At 44.6% G+C, this 26,205-nt stretch overlaps 1 protein-coding gene across 4 annotated transcripts in view; it reads right to left on the bottom strand.

The window, feature by feature from the left end:
* Nucleotides 1–215: 215 nt before the first annotated feature.
* The window catches only part of zfyve28 (zinc finger, FYVE domain containing 28), a 53,022-nt gene continuing 27,032 nt past the window's right edge, over nucleotides 216–26,205 (bottom strand). Inside the window, exons 2-14 of one of the 4 annotated variants that reach the window (XM_021584939.3) lie at nucleotides 20,870–21,010; nucleotides 17,934–18,071; nucleotides 11,934–12,136; nucleotides 11,732–11,821; nucleotides 11,511–11,600; nucleotides 11,317–11,418; nucleotides 9,631–11,118; nucleotides 9,240–9,338; nucleotides 8,764–8,927; nucleotides 3,175–3,285; nucleotides 2,937–3,041; nucleotides 2,720–2,823; nucleotides 216–2,619 (exon numbers count right to left, since the gene is read on the bottom strand). In XM_021584939.3, the coding sequence (XP_021440614.1) occupies nucleotides 2,488–2,619; nucleotides 2,720–2,823; nucleotides 2,937–3,041; nucleotides 3,175–3,285; nucleotides 8,764–8,927; nucleotides 9,240–9,338; nucleotides 9,631–11,118; nucleotides 11,317–11,418; nucleotides 11,511–11,600; nucleotides 11,732–11,821; nucleotides 11,934–12,136; nucleotides 17,934–18,071; nucleotides 20,870–21,010 (2,967 nt within the window). In that variant the 3' untranslated portion in view covers nucleotides 216–2,487. The remainder of the gene's footprint in view (nucleotides 2,620–2,719; nucleotides 2,824–2,936; nucleotides 3,042–3,174; nucleotides 3,286–8,763; nucleotides 8,928–9,239; nucleotides 9,339–9,630; nucleotides 11,119–11,316; nucleotides 11,419–11,510; nucleotides 11,601–11,731; nucleotides 11,822–11,933; nucleotides 12,137–17,933; nucleotides 18,072–20,869; nucleotides 21,011–26,205) is intronic. The other 3 variants (XM_021584941.3, XM_021584942.3, XM_090220830.1) reach the window with 3 other exon arrangements.

Below are 26,205 nucleotides of genomic sequence, written 5' to 3'. Positions count from 1 at the left end.
TGCTGCCACCCAGTGGGACTGGGATGTATCTGCCCTGAGAACGTCACAAGAGGCATGTTCCAATGTTCCATGAAATCCTTTTGGATCATGTTGTGCTTGAAGGTGTCTACACTCAAGTGCCAAGACCGTATGTATCAATGACGAGTTGACAAATGTCACACCTGCCTGAGAGAATAACAATGACATAAATGACAATAAATGACAATAAACACTTATTCAAAGGGGAAGTCATTTAATTTTCATGACATTTAAATCATATTATATCTTTTTTCCAATGTTCCACATAGCTGTTATTATTGAAATGTAGCTAGCCTTTACAAAATAAGAACAAGCTCTGAAGTAATAGAACGTCCAGTCATTGAATTACTGCATCATTCCTCTATACACAAAAAGGAGTAATAGATGTATACATTTACATCATTTACTTTTGTTCTTTATAAAATTAAAATGACAATCTCTTAAAAGTTATTATATTTTCCTCAATAAAAATAAAACTTGTATAAGTAGTGAGTGGTCTAGACAAGATGAAGCCTGAGAATTAGCTTATAAGACAGCGCAGATTTGATATAACTGGTGTGGCCTTGAAGTGTAAAAAGCCATGGTTGTTTGAGACAGTTATGTCAGATAGGCCATTCCTCTATCCACATCAACTCCAACTCATTCTCCATTGTAACCCAGATGGGGAAGCGTTCCCTCTGCATCAGAGATGACTAGAGGGAGCAGGAATATGATGATGTAACAGTAGAGGAAGTGGTTATCAACTGGGAACAGTACTACATTGTGCAGAGAGGTATGGAGACGATGTATATAACCAGGTTAGGATGTAACAAAACATTTTTAACAACTTAATGATAGGAGACTATATTTGTAACATATTCTAACTGATTTCACTACAGATCACATATGTTTCTGCAATAGCAGCTGGTATGTAAACAAGATAATGAGAATGTACACCATTCACCTGCTTAGTGTAGTCGGAGAGTTGTGTCTCTATTCTAGTGACACCTGTCTAGATAAGTGTGCTATCAGTGCTACTTGACCATTGTTCACCTAACACCTTTTTTGCACTATTGGTTAGAGCCTGTAAGTAAGCATTTCAGTGTTGTATTCGGAGCACGTGACAAATAAACTTTGATTTGATCAGTGCCACCACTGGGAGTTCAAATATGACTTAAGATAAATGTGCTTTGCAACAATATACACTGAAGGGAAAAAAAACAACATTGCTGCCTTAACCAACTGATGGGAGACAAGCCTCATGAACCTCTAACTAGTATGTGATATGCCCTCCAAGATTCTAATAATCACAGATAATCTTGGTGCTGATGATGTGTGGTAGGAGTTTACAGTCTCTCTCCACTAGGGGGCATCCAATGCCTGAGAGAGTGACTGATGTGACCACATCAATCTCAGAGGTTGACGAGTTACACCGGTTAAGGTTGGGGTGGGTAGGGAACAAGATAAATCATTAAAAACATGAAATGTTATGACTGAAAGAGCAATGGCCACTGCCCACATTGTTATTAAAAGGCCAGACAACTTAAGTGTCTTTGAGACATGGTCGCTAAAATCAAAATCCCATTTAAACGATATAACACATTCATTGCCGTTTAAAGCATTGCTGAAAACTCCACACATTTCCGTGGGAGGAATCTATACCTAAACCATTCTAGGAGTAAATCTCATTTTTTTGTTGCTTCGCTGATAGGTAGCCTGGTGAGGATTGCTTTCCCCTCCTCATCATTACAGCATCAGGAATTACATGACAAACTAAAATGAAAACCTTTAGGGCCATTTTGGCCAAACAAGCGAGATCAGTGGTGCGGAGATTATCATCACTATCAACATAATCATCCTTAATTTACATGTTTATTATGACTTACATTCTTTAAATGAACATCGGAGCCCTGAGAGAGCTCTGGCACAAGTGTGGGACGCCCACTAAAGCATAGGACATGATGTCAGAAGGCCTTTTTTTATACACAAGCAATAAAACAGAAATGTTCCACAGGCTTTCTCGCTCTTTTCAGCTTCAAACAGCCCTAGAAGCTGTTCCTAAAGCACTGGACCTGTCCAGAGTAGCCTTGCAACATGCCAGTACAAAACCCTATTTCCAGTCGGTTGTTTTCTTTCTTCTTCCTCTGCCTCCACAGACAGGCATCAGTGAGTCAGAGGGGAGGAGGACAGCATAGCATCAGGCGCCGTGGGTCCCTTTCAGGCAGCAGTAGCATCTCAAAAATAACAGAAAGGGTATAATCATAGTTTATGTGCCTTCACATCCGACCTTATTTTATCTCTCTGCGCTCTCATCCATGTCCTCCTAGTTCAAAGCCTTGCCTTGCTTTGCCGTGCAGTGTGATGAAGTTGATCGTTAAGGTAGCTCTGTGCAGTTGGGGATTTACTTTGAATATAGCCTCATATCCCCTGGATATGTTTCTGTAGAGGCAGGGGGCAGGGAGGCGGGGGAGTCTGTTGGTACAGCAGGGGTCAGATGCCAGTCTTGTCGCTGTAGAACGGTGTGACGTGGAACATGTAGCAGTGTGTACACACCCTAACGGGCTTCACCTGGCCGTACCGTGGTAACGGGGCTGAGTGGGAGGAGCAGCGAGAGCAGAAGATCTGAAATGACACGTAGAAGAAACAAGGTATATTTGATTGTTTACCATTTATTTTACGTAGTACAATACTTAAAGAGATCTGTGCAGCTGTTTTGTGTTACCTTGCCACAGCTCCTACAGTGATGCTTTCTGCGGATGACTGTGAAGGGGGCCTTACAGGTGATGCAGGAGTCACATTCCTCATCAGGAACCCAGTCTGGGGGGTCTACAGGGCAAAAGCATAGGCACATTAATAGTGGTGCTTGTTTATTCATGCGTCACTGTGCATGCATGCATATGTCTGTATGTGATTTTTGAGGAGAAAGGGGAGGTGCTGACCTTCGAACTGTTCCTCCCGGGCCTTGGCTGCCAGCTCAGAGGAAGAGATGGTCTCCTGACAGAGAGCACAGTCCTCCAGCATGGCGCTGCGCAGCCCTGGACCTGCTGAACCACACAGAGCACAGCTGTGTCATAACCATGGTCATTCTGTCAGTATACAGTACATTACAGAATAACATACTGGGAGAAGTACACTAAGATCCTTGGCATTACTGCAAGTCAATATAAAGATTCCCACCTTTCTGCTTGTCATTGTCCCCCTGCTCAGAGGTAGCCATGACTTCAAACAGTGTCTTCAGAATGCTTCGAAGGTCAGCCGCGTAGTTTGTCTGCAGTTGGTCAGCAACACCTGGGGGTCAAGAGGAACCAGTGAGAGGCAAGGAAACTGGTGCAAATGTGGTACATGTGATAAGAGCAAAGCCCAGTAGGCTAATGTATTGTGGAACACAGTGTAAAACCTTTGGAGTTTAGTTAATTAGGATCCCTATAAGCTACTGCACATGCAGCAGCTACTCTTCCAGTGGTCCACATAAAACACACAAATTCATGACAAAGTACTATATATTGGAAAGACAACAAGGGACAACAAAAATACAATTTACACACTATTCATATATACAGTTCAATTAGATCTATAAAGAGAGGAGAGGATGTGATACAAGATGTTTTTTTATTTTTATTTTTGCCTGAGTAACCTCTGGTGACAGATCATTCCACGATGTCATGGCTCTATACATAACTGAGTAACCTCTGGTGACAGATCATTCCACGATGTCATGGCTCTATACATAACTGAGTAACCTCTGACAGCAGATCATTCCACGATGTCATGGCTCTATACATAACTGAGTAACCTCTGGTGGCAGATCATTCCACAATGTCATGGCTCTATACATAACTGAGTAACCTCTGGTGACAGATCATTCCACGATGTCATGGCTCTATACATAACTGAGTAACCTCTGGTGGCAGATCATTCCACAATGTCATGGCTCTATACATAACTGAGTAACCTCTGGTGACAGATCATTCCACGATGTCATGGCTCTATACATAACTGAGTAACCTCTGGTGACAGATCATTCCACGATGTCATGGCTCTATACATAACTGAGTAACCTCTGGTGACAGATCATTCCATGATGACATGGCTCTATACATAACTGAGTAACCTCTGGTGACAGAGCATTCCACGATGACATGGCTCTATACATAACTGAGTAACCTCTGGTGACAGAGCATTCCACGATGTCATGGCTCTATACATAACTGAGTAACCTCTGGTGACAGATCATTCCACGATGTCATGGCTCTATACATAACTGAGTAACCTCTGGTGACAGATCATTCCATGATGTCATGGCTCTATACATAACTGACTAACCTCTGGTGACAGATCATTCCACGATGTCATGGCTCTATACATAACTGAGTAACCTCTGGTGACAGATCATTCCACGATGTCATGGCTCTATACATAACTGAGTAACCTCTGGTGACAGATCATTCCACGATGTCATGGCTCTATACATAACTGAGTAACCTCTGGTGACAGATCATTCCACGATGTCATGGCTCTATACATAACTGAGTAACCTCTGGTGGCAGATCATTCCACGATGTCATGGCTCTATACATAACTGAGTAACCTCTGGTGACAGATCATTCCACGATGTCATGGCTCTATACATAACTGAGTAACCTCTGGTGACAGATCATTCCACAATGTCATGGCTCTATACATAACTGAGTAACCTCTGGTGACAGATCATTCCACGATGTCATGGCTCTATACATAACTGAGTAACCTCTGGTGGCAGATCATTCCACGATGTCATGGCTCTATACATAACTGAGTAACCTCTGGTGACAGATCATTCCACGATGTCATGGCTCTATACATAACTGAGTAACCTCTGGTGACAGATCATTCCACGATGTCATGGCTCTATACATAACTGAGTAACCTCTGGTGACAGATCATTCCACGATGTCATGGCTCTATACATAACTGAGTAACCTCTGGTGACAGATCATTCCACGATGTCATGGCTCTATACATAACTGAGTAACCTCTGGTGACAGATCATTCCACGATGTCATGGCTCTATACATAACTGAGTAACCTCTGGTGACAGATCATTCCACGATGTCATGGCTCTATACATAACTGAGTAACCTCTGGTGGCAGATCATTCCACGATGTCATGGCTCTATACATAACTGAGTAACCTCTGGTGACAGATCATTCCACGATGTCATGGCTCTATACATAACTGAGTAACCTCTGGTGACAGATCATTCCACGATGTCATGGCTCTATACATAACTGAGTAACCTCTGGTGGCAGATCATTCCACGATGTCATGGCTCTATACATAACTGAGTAACCTCTGGTGGCAGATCATTCCACGATGTTATGGCTCTATACATAACTGAGTAACCTCTGGTGACAGATCATTCCACGATGTCATGGCTCTATACATAACTGAGTAACCTCTGGTGACAGATCATTCCACGATGTCATGGCTCTATACATAACTGAGTAACCTCTGGTGACAGATCATTCCACGATGTCATGGCTCTATACATAACTGAGTAACCTCTGGTTTTATTTTATTTTTTTTTATTTCACCTTTATTTAACCAGGTAGGCTAGTTGAGAACAAGTTCTCATTTGCAACTGCGACCTGGCCAAGATAAAGCATAGCAGTATGAGCAGACAACACAGAGTTACACATGGAGTAAACAATTAACAAGTCAATAACACAGTAGAAAACAAAGGGGGAGTCTATATACAATGTGTGCAAAAGGCATGAGGTAGGCGAATAATTACAATTTTGCAGATTAACACTGGAGTGATAAATGATCAGATGGTCATGTACAGGTAGAGATATTGGTGTGCAAAAGAGCAGAAAAATAAATAAATAAAAACAGTATGGGATGAGGTAGGTGAAAATGGGTGGGCTATTTACCAATAGACTATGTACAGCTGCAGCGATCGGTTAGCTGCTCAGATAGCTGATGTTTGAAGTTGGTGAGGGAGATAAAAGTCTCCAACTTCAGCGATTTTTGCAATTCGTGACAGATCATTCCACGATGTCATGGCTCTATACATACCTGAGTAACCTCTGGTGACAGATCATTCCACGATGTCATGGCTCTATACATAACTGAGTAACCTCTGGTGACAGATCATTCCACGATGTCATGGCTCTATACATAACTGAGTAACCTCTGGTGACAGATCATTCCACGATGTCATGGCTCTATACATAACTGAGTAACCTCTGGTGACAGATCATTCCACGATGTCATGGCTCTATACATAACTGAGTAACCTCTGGTGACAGAGCATTCCACGATGTCATGGCTCTATACATAACTGAGTAACCTCTGGTGACAGATCATTCCACGATGTCATGGCTCTATACATAACTGAGTAACCTCTGGTGACAGATCATTCCACGATGTCATGGCTCTATACATAACTGAGTAACCTCTGGTGACAGATCATTCCACGATGTCATGGCTCTATACATAACTGAGTAACCTCTGGTGGCAGAGCATTCCACGATGTCATGGCTCTATACATAACTGAGTAACCTCTGGTGACAGATCATTCCACGATGTCATGGCTCTATACATAACTGAGTAACCTCTGGTGGCAGATCATTCCACGATGTCATGGCTCTATACATAACTGAGTAACCTCTGGTGGCAGAGCATTCCACGATGTCATGGCTCTATACATAACTGAGTAACCTCTGGTGACAGATCATTCCACGATGTCATGGCTCTATACATAACTGAGTAACCTCTGGTGGCAGAGCATTCCACGATGTCATGGCTCTATACATAACTGAGTAACCTCTGGTGACAGATCATTCCACGATGTCATGGCTCTATACATAACTGAGTAACCTCTGGTGACAGATCATTCCACGATGACATGGCTCTATACATAACTGAGTAACCTCTGGTGACAGATCATTCCATGATGACATGGCTCTATACATAACTGAGTAACCTCTGGTGACAGAGCATTCCACGATGTCATGGCTCTATACATAACTGAGTAACCTCTGGTGGCAGATCATTCCACGATGTCATGGCTCTATACATAACTGAGTAACCTCTGGTGACAGATCATTCCACGATGTCATGGCTCTATACATAACTGAGTAACCTCTGGTGACAGATCATTCCACGATGTCATGGCTCTATACATAACTGAGTAACCTCTGGTGGCAGATCATTCCACGATGTCATGGCTCTATACATAACTGAGTAACCTCTGGTGACAGAGCATTCCACGATGTCATGGCTCTATACATAACTGAGTAACCTCTGGTGACAGATCATTCCACGATGTCATGGCTCTATACATAACTGAGTAACCTCTGGTGACAGATCATTCCACGATGTCATGGCTCTATACATAACTGAGTAACCTCTGGTGGCAGATCATTCCACTATGTCATGGCTCTATACATAACTGAGTAACCTCTGGTGACAGATCATTCCACGATGTCATGGCTCTATACATAACTGAGTAACCTCTGGTGACAGATCATTCCACGATGTCATGGCTCTATACATAACTGAGTAACCTCTGGTGACAGATCATTCCACGATGTCATGGCTCTATACATAACTGAGTAACCTCTGGTGGCAGATCATTCCACGATGTCATGGCTCTATACATAACTGAGTAACCTCTGGTGACAGATCATTCCACGATGTCATGGCTCTATACATAACTGAGTAACCTCTGGTGACAGAGTATTCCACGATGTCATGGCTCTATACATAACTGAGTAACCTCTGACAGCAGATCATTCCACGATGTCATGGCACTATACATAACTGAGTAACCTCTGACAGCAGATCATTCCACGATGTCATGGCTCTATACATAACTGAGCGACGCATTCCATCTGTTTTTGGTTTGGGTACCGTGAAGAAACCCATAGTGGAATGTCTGGTGGAGTATGTATGTCTGTTTGAAGTGTATGCAAATAGATTATACAAGTGTTTAGGCATTTCCAACACACACATTTCCTAGTCAATAGTAGTGGTCAATTTCTCAACCATGAAAAACGATCATGCATGTTGTTGTTAGTTCTGTGTACAGTTAAGGGCAAGGCGTTCTGCTTTGTTTTCAGCCCGCTGCAGTTTTACAAGGTCTTTCTCTGCTGCACCTGACCACATTACTGTACAGTCATCAAGATGGGACAAGATCAGAGCCTGAACAATTAGTTGATCTGTGTGTCAAAAACACAGAAAATATTTTTATAAAACAGACCTACCTCTCCCCATCATCACAGCAACTTTGTCAATATGACTTGACCGTGATAACGGACTATCCAATGTTACTCCTAGGACTTCAACTTCTTCAATGGGCACAGCCTTTATGTCAAACTACAGCTGAGGTTGTGGTCTAAGAGGAAGGTTTTAGATGTATTTAAGACCAGTTATTTGGTCATTACCCATTTTGACACTGACTGTAACTCCTTGCTAAGCGTCTCAGTGAGCTCACTGGCTGTGGGTGCTGATGTGTAGTCATCAGCCTACATAGTCATTTTAGCTTCTTGTAAGACTAGCAGCAAATCCTTTGTAATAAATAGAGAAGCACTATGGGGTGGAGTGAAGAGGAGTGCATACTGGTTAAGCAACAAAAGCATGATTTCATTGTCTTTCAGAGTAAAAAGAAAGAAAAACATGAGAAACATAGACTGATTTACCCCATCAAACCACAGCTATACCCTTGGAGAGTAATATCCTTGGACAGATAGTCATACCCTCAGAGAGGGAGTGTGTCATACCCGATATGCAGACGAAGAGGCGGTGGATGAGGTCACTGCTGCTGTGGAAGCGCGAGCGGATCTTGTTCCTGGCGGCCATCTTAGCAGCCTGCAGGGCCAGCTGGATCTCATGGTGGTCCAGATCCTCTGATGTCCCTGAGCTCGTGGTAAGACTGCTGACAGGGCTGGAGGAGAGAGGGGGAGCGCACGTGCAAGAGAGAGAGTGAGAACGGGAGAGAGAGATCCAGTGAAGGGAGAGGGAGGATGGAGGGAGAGAGGAGGTACTGTCATATTGTCATTGTTATAAACACAGAAACACTGTTCACCAGCATATTGACATATTGTGTACTGCACTTGAATATGCATCGTACTATAGGGGTTTTGGTTGATTTCAATCTCAAAGTGAGTGAAATAGAGATGGGCAAGGGTCATAGTAATAACATAAGCTGTAACATGGGGATGTACGAAACAGAAACACACACACGGCCAGCGGTTACCTGGCTGTGTAAGCACTGCTGGACAGACTACATGTGGTGACAGACACACTCTCACAGTCACTACTGGAGACTGAGCTGAGAGGAGAGTCCTGGAAAAAACTGGGAATAAATCATTAAATAAAATAATAAACCGATAACATATGGGCAACATAAAACGGGATCTGTGAACATTATGATAGGCACAAAAGTAGCATAAAGCCAAGTGCAAATAGCAACTAGAACATAAAACAACAAGTGGATGACAAGTTCTGGGTTCAATTAGCCAGAGAGACATGGAGGAAGTTTGCTTTCCACAGATATGTAAATGACTGTTGTTGAGGCCTACCTGCTTTGAAGGGGAGTGCTGATAATACATCACCCAAACACACACCTATAGTACATATGCGCATACCTAGTGTTCTTCTTGCTCTCTTCCTTGGACTCCCCTTCTGTCTGTCTGGTTCCCGTCCTGTCCCTTCCCCCGCTGGCCTGAGGCCTCCTCACTGTCCTCCACTGGTGGACACAGGGCTCTGGGGCTCCCCTTACTCCATTGGGGCTGCTGTCCTGGCCCAGGCCCTGCTGAGATCCCGGGGCCACCACCACCAGGCACTTGTCACAGCGCTGGTCCCCTTCCTCCTCCCCTGGAGGAGGCTCTAAGGAGCAGCGGGAGGAGGGGGGTGTCAGCTGGGGGGGAGAGTCCCCCTTCCTATGTAAGTTGTGTCCTGAGGAGGCCAGGCGACAGGCAGAGGACTGGATGACAGAACTGTGTGGCGGATGGGGCTTGCAGTGTTTGTCCAACCCCAGGTCCATCCCCAGCCCTGTGTTGTCCATGGTGAGGGTGTCATCATGGCCGTCTTCACAGCTGCCGCAGCAGACACAGGAGTTGAGCAGGCAGTGGGTGGCCACCAGGGGGCCGCAGGGCTCTGTAGCTGAGGAGGGGGGGGGGCGGGGCAGGAGCAGCTTGTCCACAGCCAGCTCAGTCAGGCTGGGGGAGCCGGGATTGAAGATGACCGTGGCCGAGAGCTTCATCCCTCCCATACGGTGTGCAATGACTTCAGCAGTCTCGCCCCCCTCCAGGCCCACCTCCCAGCCGTTAGTGTAGGGCAAGGGCTCCAGGCCGGGGGTGGGGCCTGGTCGCTTGGTGTTTGGGCACTGGGGGGGCATGTTTTGGGGCTGCTGGGATGGATCTGACTGAGCATCAGTGGACCAGCCATTCCTGGTTGAGTCTGTCAGGAGGCCAGGTCTGTGGGGCTGAGGCAAGGAGGGCTGAGGGGCTTTGGAAGGCGAGGTCAAACGGCTGCTGGTCACAATGTCCCCTCCTGCGTCCAGGTCCTCCATGAAGAAGACTCTGTCCTCCTCCTCATGGTAGAGACCTGTCCTTCCCCGGCCCACCAGGAACCGGAGGGGGGAGGCCTCGGTGCTGGAGCCCCCGCTGGAGCCCCCTCTGTTGGGGCGGTGGGCCGGGGACTGGCCCTGGCTGGGAGGGGACAGCAGCGTGGACATCTCATCCCCCACACGGTACACCATCATGTTGAGCTGTTCGATCTCCTCCTCATCATATTGCATGGAGCAGGCCAGGTCTGCCTCCTCCACCTCCTCACACAGAGAACCCTGCTCCCTCGCCCGCTTCACCTCCTCCCACTCCCTGTCCTCCTCCTCCTGGATGTGGGAGATGCACAGAGACAGCACCTCCTGTTGCTGCACTCTCTCCTCCTCGCTCCCCTCCTCACCAGTGTCGCTGGTGGGGCTGCTGGATGAAGGGAGGTCTGGGGCAATGGTGGTGGTTGGGGTGGGTGTGGGGGGACACTCAGGGACCAAGGGGAACTCCCCATCCTGAGAGATACAAAGGCTCCGCTCCAGCGTCAACAACTCCTCCTCTGACAGGGTCTGCAGCAGGTCCCTATGGGAATAACACAACCTTAACAACATACTTACCAGCCTAAAATGATCACTCAATGAGGATGGTAGTGGCCCATGACCTTTAGATTGTTTGCCCAGGTTCTTGAGACTGATGTTCAAAAGATTGTTGTGAATGACAGAGCTATTTTCTATGATTAAATACAGAGGACAATCTATATGTGTATTCTCTTAACGGTACCTGATCTTCTTCAGTAAAGTGCGAAAAGGCCGGAGGAGCTCAGACATGTCCTCTGGTTTCCTATCCAGGTTGAGTGGACCTTCACCGTACACCACCAGACCACTGAGAGAGAGACAGGGGGATTATAACATGTTATTAGTATCAGAGACTTCTAGGAAGAAGAGGAAGATGGAGACAGAGGAGAAAACACTTACCACACAATGGCTAGTCTGGGGATTGTAAACATCAGAGCGGGTTCATAGTCATCGATCATGTCTTGGCTGAGATAGCCCAGCTTGAGGGCCCTGAGACAAAAACAACAAAGACGAGAGGATGTGAAATAATATTGGCCAACCACTTAAAAAATGTACTAAACCCTGCATCTCCTGTGACATCACTTGTCTCTATTCCTCTGTTGCCCCTGCATACAACTCACCTATCCACAGTCTCACAGAAGAGCACAATCACCTCCTGCTGAACATAGTATTCTTTGGGAGACTTCACAGGCACCATGGCTGACACATAGCTGACAGAAGAGGAGATAGAGGGAATTGTGTAAAACAAAATACGTAAATACAGTCAAATATATTGTTGTTGATGATGTCCAAAAGCTAAAGATGTTGATGTCCTATAGCTACCTGAGCTCAAACTCAGCAAAGAGGCTGTCGAAGTGGCGTAGCGCGTCCCTCATGCGGTCGGTGTATAAGTTGAGGTCTCTGAGGGCCTGGTCTCTCGTGATGTTTCGGACTTCCTCCAGACTATGGGTCAGGTCCTTGGCTAGAGGCCTCATGGCCATGCTCTCGATCTCCCTGTTCATGATGATGGAGCCTGCAGCCAGACACTACACACAGAGATGGAGAGAGAATGACTTGTGTTATTTAACAGTTCTCTTTCAAGTATTCCACTTATGGGATCCTTCTCCAGCGTATTCGTCTGAAGCCTTTGTTACACTACACCAGCCATGATTGGCTGAACGTGGGGGGAAGCCCGGTCAGCCCTCTCTTGGAGCGGAGAGAGAACTGGTTGGCATGAGCAGTGTCAAACTGGGTACAGGGCACGATAGACAGCGAATACAGACTAGAATTCGCTGTCACCCCGCCTCAATTCAATGGAATCATATACACTCAGGAATCAGCGTGTGTACTCCGGGAGGAAATCACATCGCTAATAGGGAAAAGGGCAATAAGAATTGTTCCTCCCAAGAAAAGCCACTGCGGTTTTTACTCAAGCTATTTCCAGGTTCCAAAAAAGGGGGTCGGCATACGCCCGATCCTAGATCTACGTGTTCTGAACAGGCACATGAGAAAGTACATGTTCAGAATGTTGACACACACTGCTCTGCTACGTTCTGTGCGACCAGGGGATTGGTTCGTATTCGTCGACCTGAAGGACGCTTACTTTCACATCTCAATATACCCTCCTCACAAGAAATTTCTCAGATTCGCTTTTCTGGGACTCCCTTTCGGACTCTCACTGTCACCTTGTGTCTTTACGAAGTGTGCCGAGGCAGCCATAGCCCCACTCAGAGAGAGGGGCATTTGGCTGATGATGTACAGTTGAAGTCGGAAGTTTACATACACCTTAGCCAAATACATTTAATCCAAGTAAAAATTGCCTGTCTTAGTGTCACGTTCTGACCTTAGTTCCTTTGTTATGTCTTTGTTTAAGTTTGGGTAGTGGGTGTGGGTAGTCTATGTGCTTTTTTCTATGTTGTGTTTATGTGTTTGGCCTGGTATGGTTCTCAATCAGAGGCAGGTGTCGTTCGTTGTCTCTGATTGAGAATCATACTTAGGTAGCCTTTTCCCACCTGTGTTTTGTGGGTGATTATTTTTCAGTGTCAGTGTTTGTTCCACACAGGACTGTGTCGGTTTTCATTTATTTCTCTTGTTCCTTTTGTTTTCTGTGTCCAGTGATATTTCATCAAAATACACTGCTCAAAAAAATTAAGGGAACCCTAAAATAACACATCCTAGATCTGAATGAATGAAATATTCTTATTAAATACTTTTTTCTTTACATAGTTGAATGTGCTGACAACAAAATCACACAAAAAGTATCAATGGAAATCAAATTTATCAACCCATAGAGGTCTGGATTTGGAGTCACACTCAAAATTAAAGTGGAAAACCACACTACAGGCTGATACAACTTTGATTGAATGTCCTTAAAACAAGTCAAAATGAGGCTCAGTAGTGTGTGTGGCCTCCACGTGCCTGTATGACCTCCCTACAACGCCTGGGCATGCTCCTGATGAGGTGGCGGATGGTCTCCTGAGAGATCTCCTCCCAGACCTGGACTAAAGCATCCGCCAACTCCTGGACAGTCGGTGGTGCAACGTGGCGTTGGTGGATGGAGCGAGACATGATGTCCCAGATGTGATCAATTGGATTCAGGTCTGGGGAACGGGCGGGCCAGTCCATAGCATCAATGCCTTCCTCTTGCAGGAACTGCTGACACACTCCAGCCACATGAGGTCTAGCATTGCCTTGCATTAGCAGGAAGCCAGGGCCAACCGCACCAGCATATGGTCTCACAAGGGGTCTGAGGATCTCATCTCGGTACTTAATGGCAGTCAGGCTACCTCTGGCGAGCACACGGAGGGCTGTGCGCCCCCCCAAAGAAATGCCACCCCACACCATGACTGACCCACCGCCAAACCGGTCATGCTGGAGGATGTTGCAGGCAGCAGAACGTTCTCCGCAGCGTATCCAGACTCTGTCACGTCTGTCACGTGCTCAGTGTGAACCTGCTTTCATCTGTGAAGAGCACAGGGCGCCAGTGGCGAATTTGCCAATCTTGGTGTTATCTGGCAAATGCCAAACGTCCTGCACGGTGTTGGGCTGTAAGCACAACCCCCACCTGTGGACGTCGGGCCCTCATACCACCCTCATGGGGTCTGTTTCTGACCGTTTGAGCAGACACATGCACATTTGTGGCCTGCTGGAGGTCATTTTGCAGGGCTCTGGCAGTGCTCCTCCTAATCCTCCTCGCACAAAGGCGGAGGTAGCGGTCCTGCGGCTGGGTTGTTGCCCTCCTACGGCCTCCTCCACGTCTCCTGATGTACTGGCCTGTCTCCTGTTAGCGCCTCCATGCTCTGGACACTACGCTGACAGACACAGTAAACCTTCTTGCCACAGCTCGCATTGATGTGCCATCCTGGATGAGCTGCACTACCTGAGCCACTTGTGTGGCTCCATCTCATGCTACCACTAGAGTGAAAGCACCGCCAGCATTCAAAAGTGACCAAAACATCAGCCAGGAAGCATAGGAACTGAGAAGTGGTCTTTGGTCACCACCTGCAGAACCACTCCTTTATTGGGGGTGTCTTGCTAATTACCTATAATTTCCACCTGTTGTCTATTCCATTTGCACAACAGCATGTGAAATTTATTGTCAATCAGTGTTGCTTCCCAAGTGGACAGTTTGATTTCACAGAAGTGTGATTGACTTGGAGTTACATTGTGTTGTTTAAGTGTTCCCTTTATTTTTTTGAGCAGTGTATATCATGAACATATACCACGCTGCGCTTTGGTCCTCCTCCCCTTCCACCGAAGACAACCGTTACACTTAGGATCACCACTTTATTTTAAGAATGTGAAATGTCAGAATAATAGTAGAGTGAAGGATTTATTTAAGCTTTTATTTCTTTCATCACATTCCCAGTGGGTCAGAAGTTTACAGACACTCAATTAGTATTTGGTGGCATTGCCTTTGAATTGTTTAACTTGGGTCAAACGTTTCAGGTAGCCTTCCACAAGCTTCCCACAATAAGTTGGGTGAATTTTGGCCCATTCCTCCTGACAGAGCTGGTGTAACAGAGTCAGGTTTGTAGGCCTCCTTGCTTGCACACGCCTTTTCAGTTCTGCCCACAAATTTTCTTTAGGGTTGAGGTCAGGGCTTTGTGATGGCCACTCCAATACCTTGACTTTGTTGTCCTTAAGCCATCTTGACTTTGTTGTCCTTAAGTCAACTTTGGAAGTATAATTGGGGTCATTGTTCATTTGGAAGACCCATTGGCGACCAAGTTTAACTTCCTGACTGATGTCTTGAGATGTTGCTTCAATATATCCACATAATTTTCCCGCCATCTATTATGTGAAGTGCACCAGTCCCTCCTGCAGCAAAGCACCCCCACAACATGATGCTGCCACCCCCGTGCTTCCCTCCAAACATAACGATGGTCATTATGGCCAAACAGTTCTATTTTTGTTTCATCAGACCAGAGGACACTTCTCCAAAAAGTACGATCTTTGTCCCCATGTGCAGTTGCAAACCGCTGTCAGGCTTTTTTATGGCAGTTTTGGAGCAGTGGCTTCTTCCTTGCTGAGCGGCCTTTCAGGTTATGTCAATATAGAACTTGTTTTACTGTGGATATAGATACTTTTGTTCCCGTTTCCTTAAGCATCTTCACAGGGTCATTTTGTCACGGCCGTTGTTGGTGGAAGAAGGTGAGGACCAATGCGCAGCGTGGTAAGTGTCCATCTTTTTAATAAAGTAAATGAACACTGAACAAAAACAATAAAGAGAACCCGGTTCTGTCTGGTGCAGATACCAACACTCAACAGAAAACAATCACCCACAACTCAAAGGTGAAAACAGGCTTCCTAAGTATGGTTCTCAATCAGGGACAACGATTGACAGCTGCCTCTGATTGAGAACCATACCAGGCCAAACACAGAAATCCCAAATCATAGAAAAAAGAACATAGACTGCCCACCCCAACTCACGCCGTGACCATACTAAAACAAAGACAAAACAAAGGAACTAAGGTCAGAAAGTGACACATTTGCTGTTGTTCTGGGATTGATTTGCACTTTTCGCATCAAAGTACGTTCATCTCTAAGAGACAAAACACGTCTCCTTCCTGAGTCTATCAGAAGCTTCTAAAGCCATGACAATCTGGAATTTCCCAAGCTGTTAAAAGTCACAGTCAACTTAGTGTATGTAAACTTCTGACCCACTGGAATTGTGATACAGTGAATTATAAGTTAAATAATCTGTGTGTAAACAATCGTTGGAAAAATGACTTGTGTCATGCACAAAGTAGATGTCCTAACCGACTTGCCAAAACTATAGTTTGTTAAAAAGAAATTTGTGTAGTGGTTGAAAAACAAGTTTTAATGACTCCAATCTAAGTGTATGTAAACTTCCGACTTCAACTGTAGATAGATAATTGTCTGTTGTGCAAGTAATTGAGACAAGAGGTCTTAGAACACAGTCAGCTACAATTGGAACACCTGGCATCGCTAGGTTTCAGAATAAACACAGTAAAGAGTGTTTTGATTCCCACGCAATCTCTTTCCTAGGTTTAATCCTAGATTCGGTATCATTCAAAGCTCGCCTTTCAGTGAAACGTATAAGTACATTCCAATTTTGCCTAGCACTGTTTCTCAGAGGGAACCTAGTCTTTTTCAAAACACGCCTGAGGCTGCTAGGTTTGATGGCATCGGCTTGAGTAGTCACCCCATTAAGAATATGAGAGGGTTTCAACGCTGGGTCTCTTCTCTAGGTCTGAGCCCAATATGTCACAAACATCACATGTACAGATCTCCATAGACTGCATGGTAGCACTGCACCTCTGGAAACACCGGACATAAACTGCCTGGACCTCCTTACAGTGTCCCTAGCATTAAAGTTGTTCCTCCCATTTCTGGTGGGTCTTCATGTTCTAGTCAGAAAAGACAATACCACTGTCGTGGCTTACATAAATAAGGGGGACTGCGATCCTCTCACTTACACGCACTGATTATGTGGAGCAGTGTGCATCTCCAGTCACTGAGAGCTACTCATGTACCATGAGTACAGATTCTGGGGGCAGATTTACTTTCCAGGGGGAACACTCTACACGGAGAGTGGAAGCTCCACCCAGAGGTAGCCGATCAGGTTTGGATGCACTTCGGCAGTCCAGCAGTGGATCTTTATGCATCAATGGAGAATACTCAGTGTCCACTGTTCTTTTCCCTGAGGGATCGGTATGCACCGATGGGAGTGGACGCATTGGCACATGAGTGCCCACGCGTCTACCTGTATACATTCCCCCACATTCCCCCACTTTAATACTGCCTGCTGCCCCTTATATCACATAAGTGAACTACCGAAACTAATACTTGAAAGAGAACTTTAAGTTACGGCCGCAACCCTGGTTCTCTGATATTATGAGTGAGGTATTTCACCAGACCACCCCCTCCTTGTATGAGCGAGGAAGAGGTGTCGCATATTTTTTAATGACTCAAGAGACACTGCGTTGAACCTTTTATAGGGTAGGAGGGACACCCTTCCCGACGCACACGTCTCGATGTCCAGCCAATCATGGCTGGTGTAGTGTAATAAAAGCTTCAAACGAATACGCTGGAGAAGGATCCCATAAGTGAAATACCTCACTCATACTATCAGAGAACCGGGGTTACGGTCGTAACCTAAAGTTATTTATCCAGGTTAGTCTCATTAAGACTTGTTGTCTATGTGCAACTGATTAACACAAGGAATAATGAGTTAGGCTATATAACGATACACCTTTACATAGTGATAGGAAAAAGACAGATAGGAAAAAGACAGTAAACGGGCATGACTTCTTTAAGAGTGCCTATAGTTATTGTGATGTGAGATGATACTGGAGGGCATACAGTACAGTACAGTACCTCAGCCCCAAACCACAGCTGTCCTGCCAGGTTGTCATGGCGAATCTCCTCTGGGAACTTGACACAGAAGTCTCTGTTGGCTCGGTCATCAGGGATACATTCATCCATGATCTGGTTGATAATGTTCAACACGTTGTCCTGCAGACACATGGAGAGTGACAGGAAAAGAGATTGAATACATTTGTGAATAAACGTACTGAATGAAAAAGGGCAGTCAATATTTATTTTTCTGTTGGGTGAATGACTGGAAACAGAGCAAAAAAATCTACCCCTGTAAATCCACTAACTAAATATCACCCCCTACATGTAGTGTCTCGAAGATATGTTCCGGACCTTTGGCGACTAGTAATTATTTTTTAAACTTCCCACTTTGGGCTGGATGTGTCAATGTGTAGTTCATATGCATTATCTATGAGCAGAATTACTCTTACCTCAATTTGCTACGAAATTCCTAGTTTGAAAGCAACTGTTTTTCTGAAATCTGTGCTGCGCCATTTTTCCTACATTTTCCCGCACGTGGGCCAGCAACCTAGCAATTCAGTTTAACCAATTAGCTTCAGCCCCTCGCCATATGATTGACAGCTAGCAATATGCACAAGATGCACCCACAGCAGAGTGAGAAAGAGAGCGATGACGTGGTGCACATACTGTACGTGACGTAGTATGCCATTTTCAGGGACCACTTTTGGCTCATGAGCGCTACTTTCAAAACTACTGGCAAAAAAGGTATCCAACTGTGCCGGAGAATCCCTTTAAACAGGAAACAGGCTGAAAACAATTACAGGCCCATGCCCAGAACGGCCCATTATAGCCCTCAGTCACATCTTAATTCCCCCTCAATAAAAAACACTAAACTAAATCCCATAATTGCAGCGGTGCACACACACTGGCACACACAGCGAGAGCTAATCAACAGCTTGTGTAGCGCTGGCATGTACAACAGTTATAACAATGAGATACAATGAGCCTTTCACGCCTAGACACTCTCACTCTGTGTGCTGCTGTAATCTGGTCAGGAACATCAGTGAGTCTCTGCTGCCCTCAAGGAGAAAGAATAAAAAGCTTAACCACCGACTCCTTTATTGCAGTGCAGTACTACGTATGTCTTGGCCATGTGTGGTACACTACAGCAAGGGCTAATCTTGACCACTATCAGCCCTCATCACAGAACATGACATTGGGATGATACCTAGAGTAGCTGCAGAATAGAGAGCTTGCACTCTCTACACTCCTACCCTCTAGGTTTTGCTTTGCTCAGACCACTTGCCTTCCATTCTGGACGTCTCAGGTGTACAGGGTATTATGAAAGCATGCTGGTAACATTGTGTTTTGTCTTCACAAGATAGCCTACACCAAAATAATTTTCTAATCATGGGATTTAAAAGTATACCAAATATATTAAAAGTGAAAGTCATGTTTCCCATAACTGAGTGTGTAAGCAAAACACTGACTCCTTTAGGGGAGATATGGAAAGAGCCAAACCAGGAATTATAATTCTCAGTTGCTGAACATGTCCTGCAGTCAGTCAGCTAAAAGCCTTTCTTTCAGTTTACGAAGCACATCACAATGCAAAACTAACATACAGACCACAGCAGGGCGTGGTCAATTTAAAGCTGCAATAGGAAACTATTTGGGTGTTCCGACCAAATAGAAGTGTGTGTTATAGATCTGTCACTCATTGAAACTAAGTCTAAGAAGCGGTATATCTGTTCTACGTGAAATTAGGCAAACTATTGCGAGCGATTGCTAGCGATTTCTGCATAGTGCATCTTTAAGGTGACAATGAAGCGAGCGAAAGAAAAAGAGAGGAGGGACAATGAGAGCATGGAATGGGGAAAGGGAGCGAGGAGGTGGGTGGGAGCGATGGAGAGAGAGAAAAATAGGAGAGGAAAAGCAGTTGGGGTTCAAGCAGTGACCTTATTAGGAGCTTCCCCCCCTCGGGGCCCTGGGTGCACTAGGCTCATTTATGGTGGTGGGCCTGCTAACGATCTCTCAGTCTGCCCCCCTGAACATCACACCAGCAGGCAGCAGCATGGCAGCCTTCAACTCACACAGTCCCGACCCCACACGCATCACCTAACCCTCACCGCATATATGGAGGATGAATGGTATATAAATGTCAAAGTCCCCCGACTCCAAAATGACACAATGGCCTACCATTGGTCATGTGACAGGTCTCAGACAGAGACAAATACAGTACGTTTGTGAGGCAGATAAGCTTAAGCTCCTGGCAAGCAGGTTAATATCCTATAGTGGATCTACATAACATTGACATATCAAGTCATACAACAACAACCTGACATTCAACCATTCACTCTGACCCCATACTGCCTGAAAACATCAAACCAGGTGTCATGATAGCCTATCTCTAGATAAAAGCCTTCCAAAGAAGTCACTCATTCAAGGCTTCAGTCCTGACCTAGATAACAGCAACACAACCTACTCACAACCTGATAAAGGCTATCAAAACAACAACAAAATGTGACATGAGAATCAACTGCTTCCACCCCGAGTGACTCCTTATCTCACCTTGTCACTGTGAGCTGGCTTGATTTAAGGGCCCATCCAATCATATAACCGCTACCATATTAGCCAACCAATATCAGCCATTTTGCAGTTCAAACTCCACTTAGGAGTAAAAAATAATGATCCTCTTAACTCAAAAGCATGTCGCTTTAACAGAATCTGCTGGAAACTTCAATACTTGAACTATCACTCATTTTGCTTGGCATGGTGGATTACTTAAGTGCTCGATGTCAAAAAGGGTTATAAAATGACCTCATAAAATGTCTGAAGGATTTGTATTAATTGATGGAGTTTTAAGTCAAAGAAATTGGAAACATAGCGAAGCTAAACTATAAAAGACTTGCTATAGAATTGTGGCCCTAATCCGAGGGTATTCAAATCAACCAGTGTCAGTACCTTTCGATTCTTACCTGACAGGATCTGAACTGGTTGACCAGCAGAGTACACCTCTGAGGGTCTTTCCTGCCATCCAGGCTGTCCAGTTCTGTGGCCACTTGGTTAAGCTCCTCATCAGCATAGTAGAACTGGGCCAGGAGCTGAGGGTCCGTCCTCTGCAGAGATAGAAAAATAATAATAATAATGATAATAATAATAATACAGGCTAATATTAAACACTCACAAAGGTAGATCAATTAAATAACTCTTAGGTAGGCAGTTTACTGTAGAGTAGAGGGAAATTGCAGTGTCTCTACATAGGTAAAGAAAGGTTGCCACATTCAGTAGAATTTGACAGAAGAATCCCGTAGGGTCAATTTTATCTTCTCCAATTTACTAAAGTGTAAGATATCTTTAATCCACACAAAATGAGAGGGAGGAGAGGGCATATTCCATATAAGTAAAATCAACCTTCCTGCCAACAAACTCACAAATGCTAGGACCAAAACATGTATTAATGAAGCAGCAGCTTGCCAACACCTGTCGCAAACAGGGTGGACATCAGGATAGATCTTAGAAAGTCTGCATTCAGTCCAGTGAGTGCGGTGTAACATTTTGCATTGGATCAAACCCTGTTTGGCACAAATAGAAGAGGAGTGGACACGGTATAGAATATCTTCCCATGTGTCATCAGCAAACTCATCACCTAGATCCTGTTCCCATAAAGTGTTAATAGCTGCGAATGAAGGATTGTGAAGAGAGTACATTTCATCATAGATATAAGCAATAATGCCTTTTACTGTTGGGGAAGGTGTGAAAAATGCATCAGTGGGAGGGCCCACAGAAAGAGTGGGGAATTGAGTGGTCATGTCACGAACAAAGGTGCTCACTTGTAGATATCTAAAGAAATTATTATTCAGAAGGTGGAATTTAGCTGAGATTTGTTGGAACGATGCAAACGTGCCGTCAATATACAAATTATTGAATGATTTGATGCCAAGGCTGAACCACATGGAGAAGGCTCCATCTACTAGCGTTGGATGGAAAACGTGATTTCTGAGTAGAGGGGCCCTTAATGAATAGGTTTGCAAACCAAAGTGACGTCTAAACTGATTCCAGATCTTGAAAGTGGTTTTTACTAAAATGTTTTTGGTATAACTTGAAGTAGTAGAATGAATAGGGGAATGTGCCAAAGCAGCCAGTGAGGATGGCATACATGAGGAAGATTATATCTTGGAATGATATGTGGGGTATCTGCACAGATCCAGTACTGAATTACATGGACGTTGGCAGCCCAATAATAGAACTGGAAATTAGGTAGGGCCATGCCCCCTAAGAGTTTAGTTAGGCCTTTGCAGGAACACCTAGCGGATCCTTGGATTTTATTATTACAGATGAAGTGTGAGATTATCCCACACATCCCTAGTTTGCAGAAAAAATATTCTGGAATAAAAATAGGTTTTGAAAGAGGTAGACCAGCTAATGATAGGGGGAGTAGTGACCATGGTTTAAAATCTTTCTCCACCAGAGTAAAATTAGCCTTAAAAATGATCAGATTTGTTTGTGACATGTACCCCCAAGTATGTTGTTGAGAACTACTCTGTAAGGCAATGGGTAGTTTTACAAGCTGCCGCATTTAAAAGTAAAAGCTCGCTCTTATTCAGATTTAACTTGTAACCAGCGTCTAGGCCAAATACATTAACCTCTCTAGGGTAGGGGGCAGCATTCGGAATTTTGGATGAAAAGCATGCCCAAATTCAACGGCCTGCTACTCGGGCCCAGAAGATATGATATGCATATAACTGGTAGATTTGGATAGAAAACACTAAAGTTTCCAAAACTGTTAAAATAGTGTCTGTGAGTATAACAGAACTGATTTAGCAGGCGAAAACCTGAGAAAAATCCATTCAGGAAGTAGGTTTTTTTGTTGGTTTTGTTGTTTTCTATTCAATGCCATTACTGTATCCATTGACTTAGGACTCCATTTGCAGTTCCTATGCCTTCCACTAGATGTCAACAGTCTTTAGAAATCGTTTCAGGCTTGTATTCTTATAAATGAAGGAGTAAGACCAGTCTGAACGAGTGGACCCTAACGTGTCGCAGAGCTTTTTCAGGCGCATGTGCATTTTTTGTTTACCTTTTATATTGACGACGTTATTGTCCGGTTTAAATATTATAGATCATTTAGGCTAAAAAACAACCTGAGGATTGAATATAAACATCGCTTGACATGTTTCTATGAACTTTACGGATACAAGTTGGATTTTTTTGTCTCACTGTTTTGACTAAGCAAGTCATCAGCATAAAGTGAGACCCTTTGTTTGATGTCACCTCTGAACACTCCTGTTTTATGTGGGTTGGATCTAAATGCAATTGCGAGGGGCTCGATGGTGATGGCAAAAAGCAAGGGAGACATTGGACACCCCTGTCAAGTGCCTCTGGAGAGAGGGAAACAGTCTGAGTGGGTGTTATTCGTTCTGACAGATGCAAGTGTATAGTAACTTCTTATAAAAGTCTATTGGGTACCCATCTGGCCCAGGACATTTACCACCTTACATTGCACGTGTCGTCTCTGAAATCTCTTCCATGGTGATAGGTACCTCTAATTGAAGCTTGAAGACTGAATCAATTATTGGGACAGTTAGACTATAGACTATTAAAAAAAGAGCAGAGGGGTCAGCAGACTGTTCTGAAGTGTATAAAGAGGCATAGAAGTCCTTAAACATGTTATTTATTAGCTGGGGATCCATTGTTGCACCTGTAGGTGTTAGAATTTGAGACATTTGTTGAGCAGAGGAAGACTGGCGAAGTTGATGAGAAAGCAACTTACTTGCCTTTTCAGCATACTCACAATGAGTATGTCACAACTTAAGCAGCAGTTCCTCAATTTGGCCTGTTGACAAGGTATTGAATTCAGCTTGTAATCCCTGTACACATTTGGGGATGGTGAAGTACTGTCTAAGAGAGTCTCTTTTTCTTATTTTTTCTTTCAAATCTAGTGTAGGAAATTATTTGACCTCTAATGTAGGCCTTAAGTTTCCCACAGAACAGATGTAAAACGTTGGGGGTGTCATTAGTAGCTATAAAAACATAAATCTGAGTAGTCAGAAAGTTGACAAAACTTTCAGACAGCAATCGTATTAAAATGCCAAGGTACACAAGGCTCAGTCCCACCACCAATTAATAGCTCTAAAGTCAGAGGGGCGTGATCAGATATGACAATGGAATTGTATGAGCGTACAGAGGAAAGAAGTCTGTTGTCCAAGAAGAAGTAGTCAATGCGGGTATAAGTGTGATGGACAAGGGGGAAAATGAATATTCCCTACTAGTTGGATTGAAAAAAAGTCAGGGGTCTGTAATGGAAAATTGTTGTTGGCGGAATGATCCAAAGTAGGATTAAGCCAGCCTCCCAAGATTAATAACTGTGAGGTCAAACCTGGAAGTGAAGACAAAGGCATTTTTTTTTTGTCATCCCAATTTGGTACAGAGATATTGGCAAGGATCAATGGTGTATTAAATATATCTGCCATTGGCATCTGAAATAACATTGGAAGAAACAAAGGGCACTGATTTGTGTATCAGAATTGCAGCTCCCCTCGATTTATTTTGAAAAGTGGAGTGATAAAGTTCGTCTACCCAGCCTTTTCGCAATCTAAAGTGATGTAAAACCCTCAGGTGGGTCTCTTGTAAAAAAGCAATCTGTGTCCTCAGATGTTGAAGATGAAGTACTCTACTATGTTTGACTGGCTGGTTCAAACCTTTAAAGTTCAAACTAGAAGACATAAGTATACTCCCAGCAGACTACCCTATTAAATGAGGTTGAGTCCTCCTTTGGAAAAAGAGGAAATGAGTGAAGCCTTTTAAATGGAAATGGAAGACTGAACCTGACATAAGAGAAAAAATAAAACAAAAAACTGTTGAACTTCCTCCCACCCGGTGAAGCATCTTACCAAACAAGACGCACGTATCCACCCTAATATAAAAAGAAACACCCCTTTTCAGGACCCTGCCTTTCAAAAATAATTCGTAAAAATCCAAATAACTTCACAGATCTTCATTGTAAAGGGTTTAAACACTGTTTCCCATGCTTGTTCAATGAACCATAATAATTAATGAACATGCACCTGTGGAACGGTCGTTAACAGCTTAACAGCTAACAGCTAACAGCTTTGGTAGGCAATTAAGGTCCAAAAGAAAAACACCAAAAGAAAGATGCCCGGGGTCCCTGCTCATCTGCGTGAACGTGCCTTAGGCATGCTGCAAGGAGGAATGAGGACTGCAGATGTGGCCAGAACATTAAATTGCAATGTCCGTACTGTGAGATTCCTAAGACAGCACTACAGGGAGACAGGACAAACAGCTGATCGTCCTCGCAGTGGCAGACCACGTGTAACAACACCTGCACAGGATTGGTACATCCGAACATCACAACTGCGGGACAGGTATAGGATGGAAACAACAACTGCCTGACTTACACCAGGAACGCACAATCCCTCCATCAGTGCTCAAACTGTCCGCAATAGGCTGAGTGAGGCTGGACTGAGGGCTTGTAGGCCTGTTGTAAGGCAGGTCCTCGCCAGACATCACGGGCAACAACGTCGCTTATGGGCACAAACCCACCATCGCTGGACCAGACAGGACTGGCAAAAAGTGCTCTTCACTGATGTGCCGCGGTTTTGTCTCATTAGGGGTGATGGTCGTATTCGCGTTTATCGTCGAAGGAATGAGTGTTACACCGAGGCCTGTACTCTGGAGCGGGATCGATTTGGAGGTGGAGGGTCCGTCATGGTCTGGGGCGGTGTGTCACAGCATCATTGGACTGAGCTTATTGTCATTGCAGGCAATCTCAACGCTGTGCGTTACAGAGAAGACATCCTCCTCCCTCATGTGGTACCCTACCTGCAGGCTCATCCTGACATGACCCTCCAGCATGACAATGCCACCAGCCATACTGCTCGTTCAGTGTGTGAATTCCTGCAAGACCGGAATGTCAGTGTTCTGCCATGTCCAGCGAAGAGCCCAGATCATGTCTGGGACGTGTTGGATCGGAGGGTGAGGGCTAGGGCCATTCCTCCCAGAAATGTCTGGGAACTTGCAGATGCCTTGATGGAAGAGTGGGGTAACATCTCATAGAAAGAAATGGCAAATCTGGTGCAGTCCATGAGGAGGAGATGCACTGCACTACTTAATGCAGCTGGTGGCCACACCAGATACTGACTGTTACTTTTGATTTTGAGCCTACATAGAAAACAACAAAATAACAACAAAAATATATATATATATATACACACACACACACACACACACACACACATAACCGTTCAAAAGTTTGGGATCACGGGCCTCCCGGGTGGCGCAGTGGTTAAGCTGT

Source organism: Oncorhynchus mykiss, chromosome 25 (genome assembly GCF_057628025.1).
Source record: "Oncorhynchus mykiss isolate SJ-2025 chromosome 25, ASM5762802v1, whole genome shotgun sequence".
NCBI classification, from domain to species: Eukaryota; Metazoa; Chordata; class Actinopteri; order Salmoniformes; family Salmonidae; genus Oncorhynchus; species Oncorhynchus mykiss.
The sequence above is the reverse complement of the archived record's forward strand: the minus strand, read 5'-3'. Positions and strand labels throughout refer to the sequence as shown.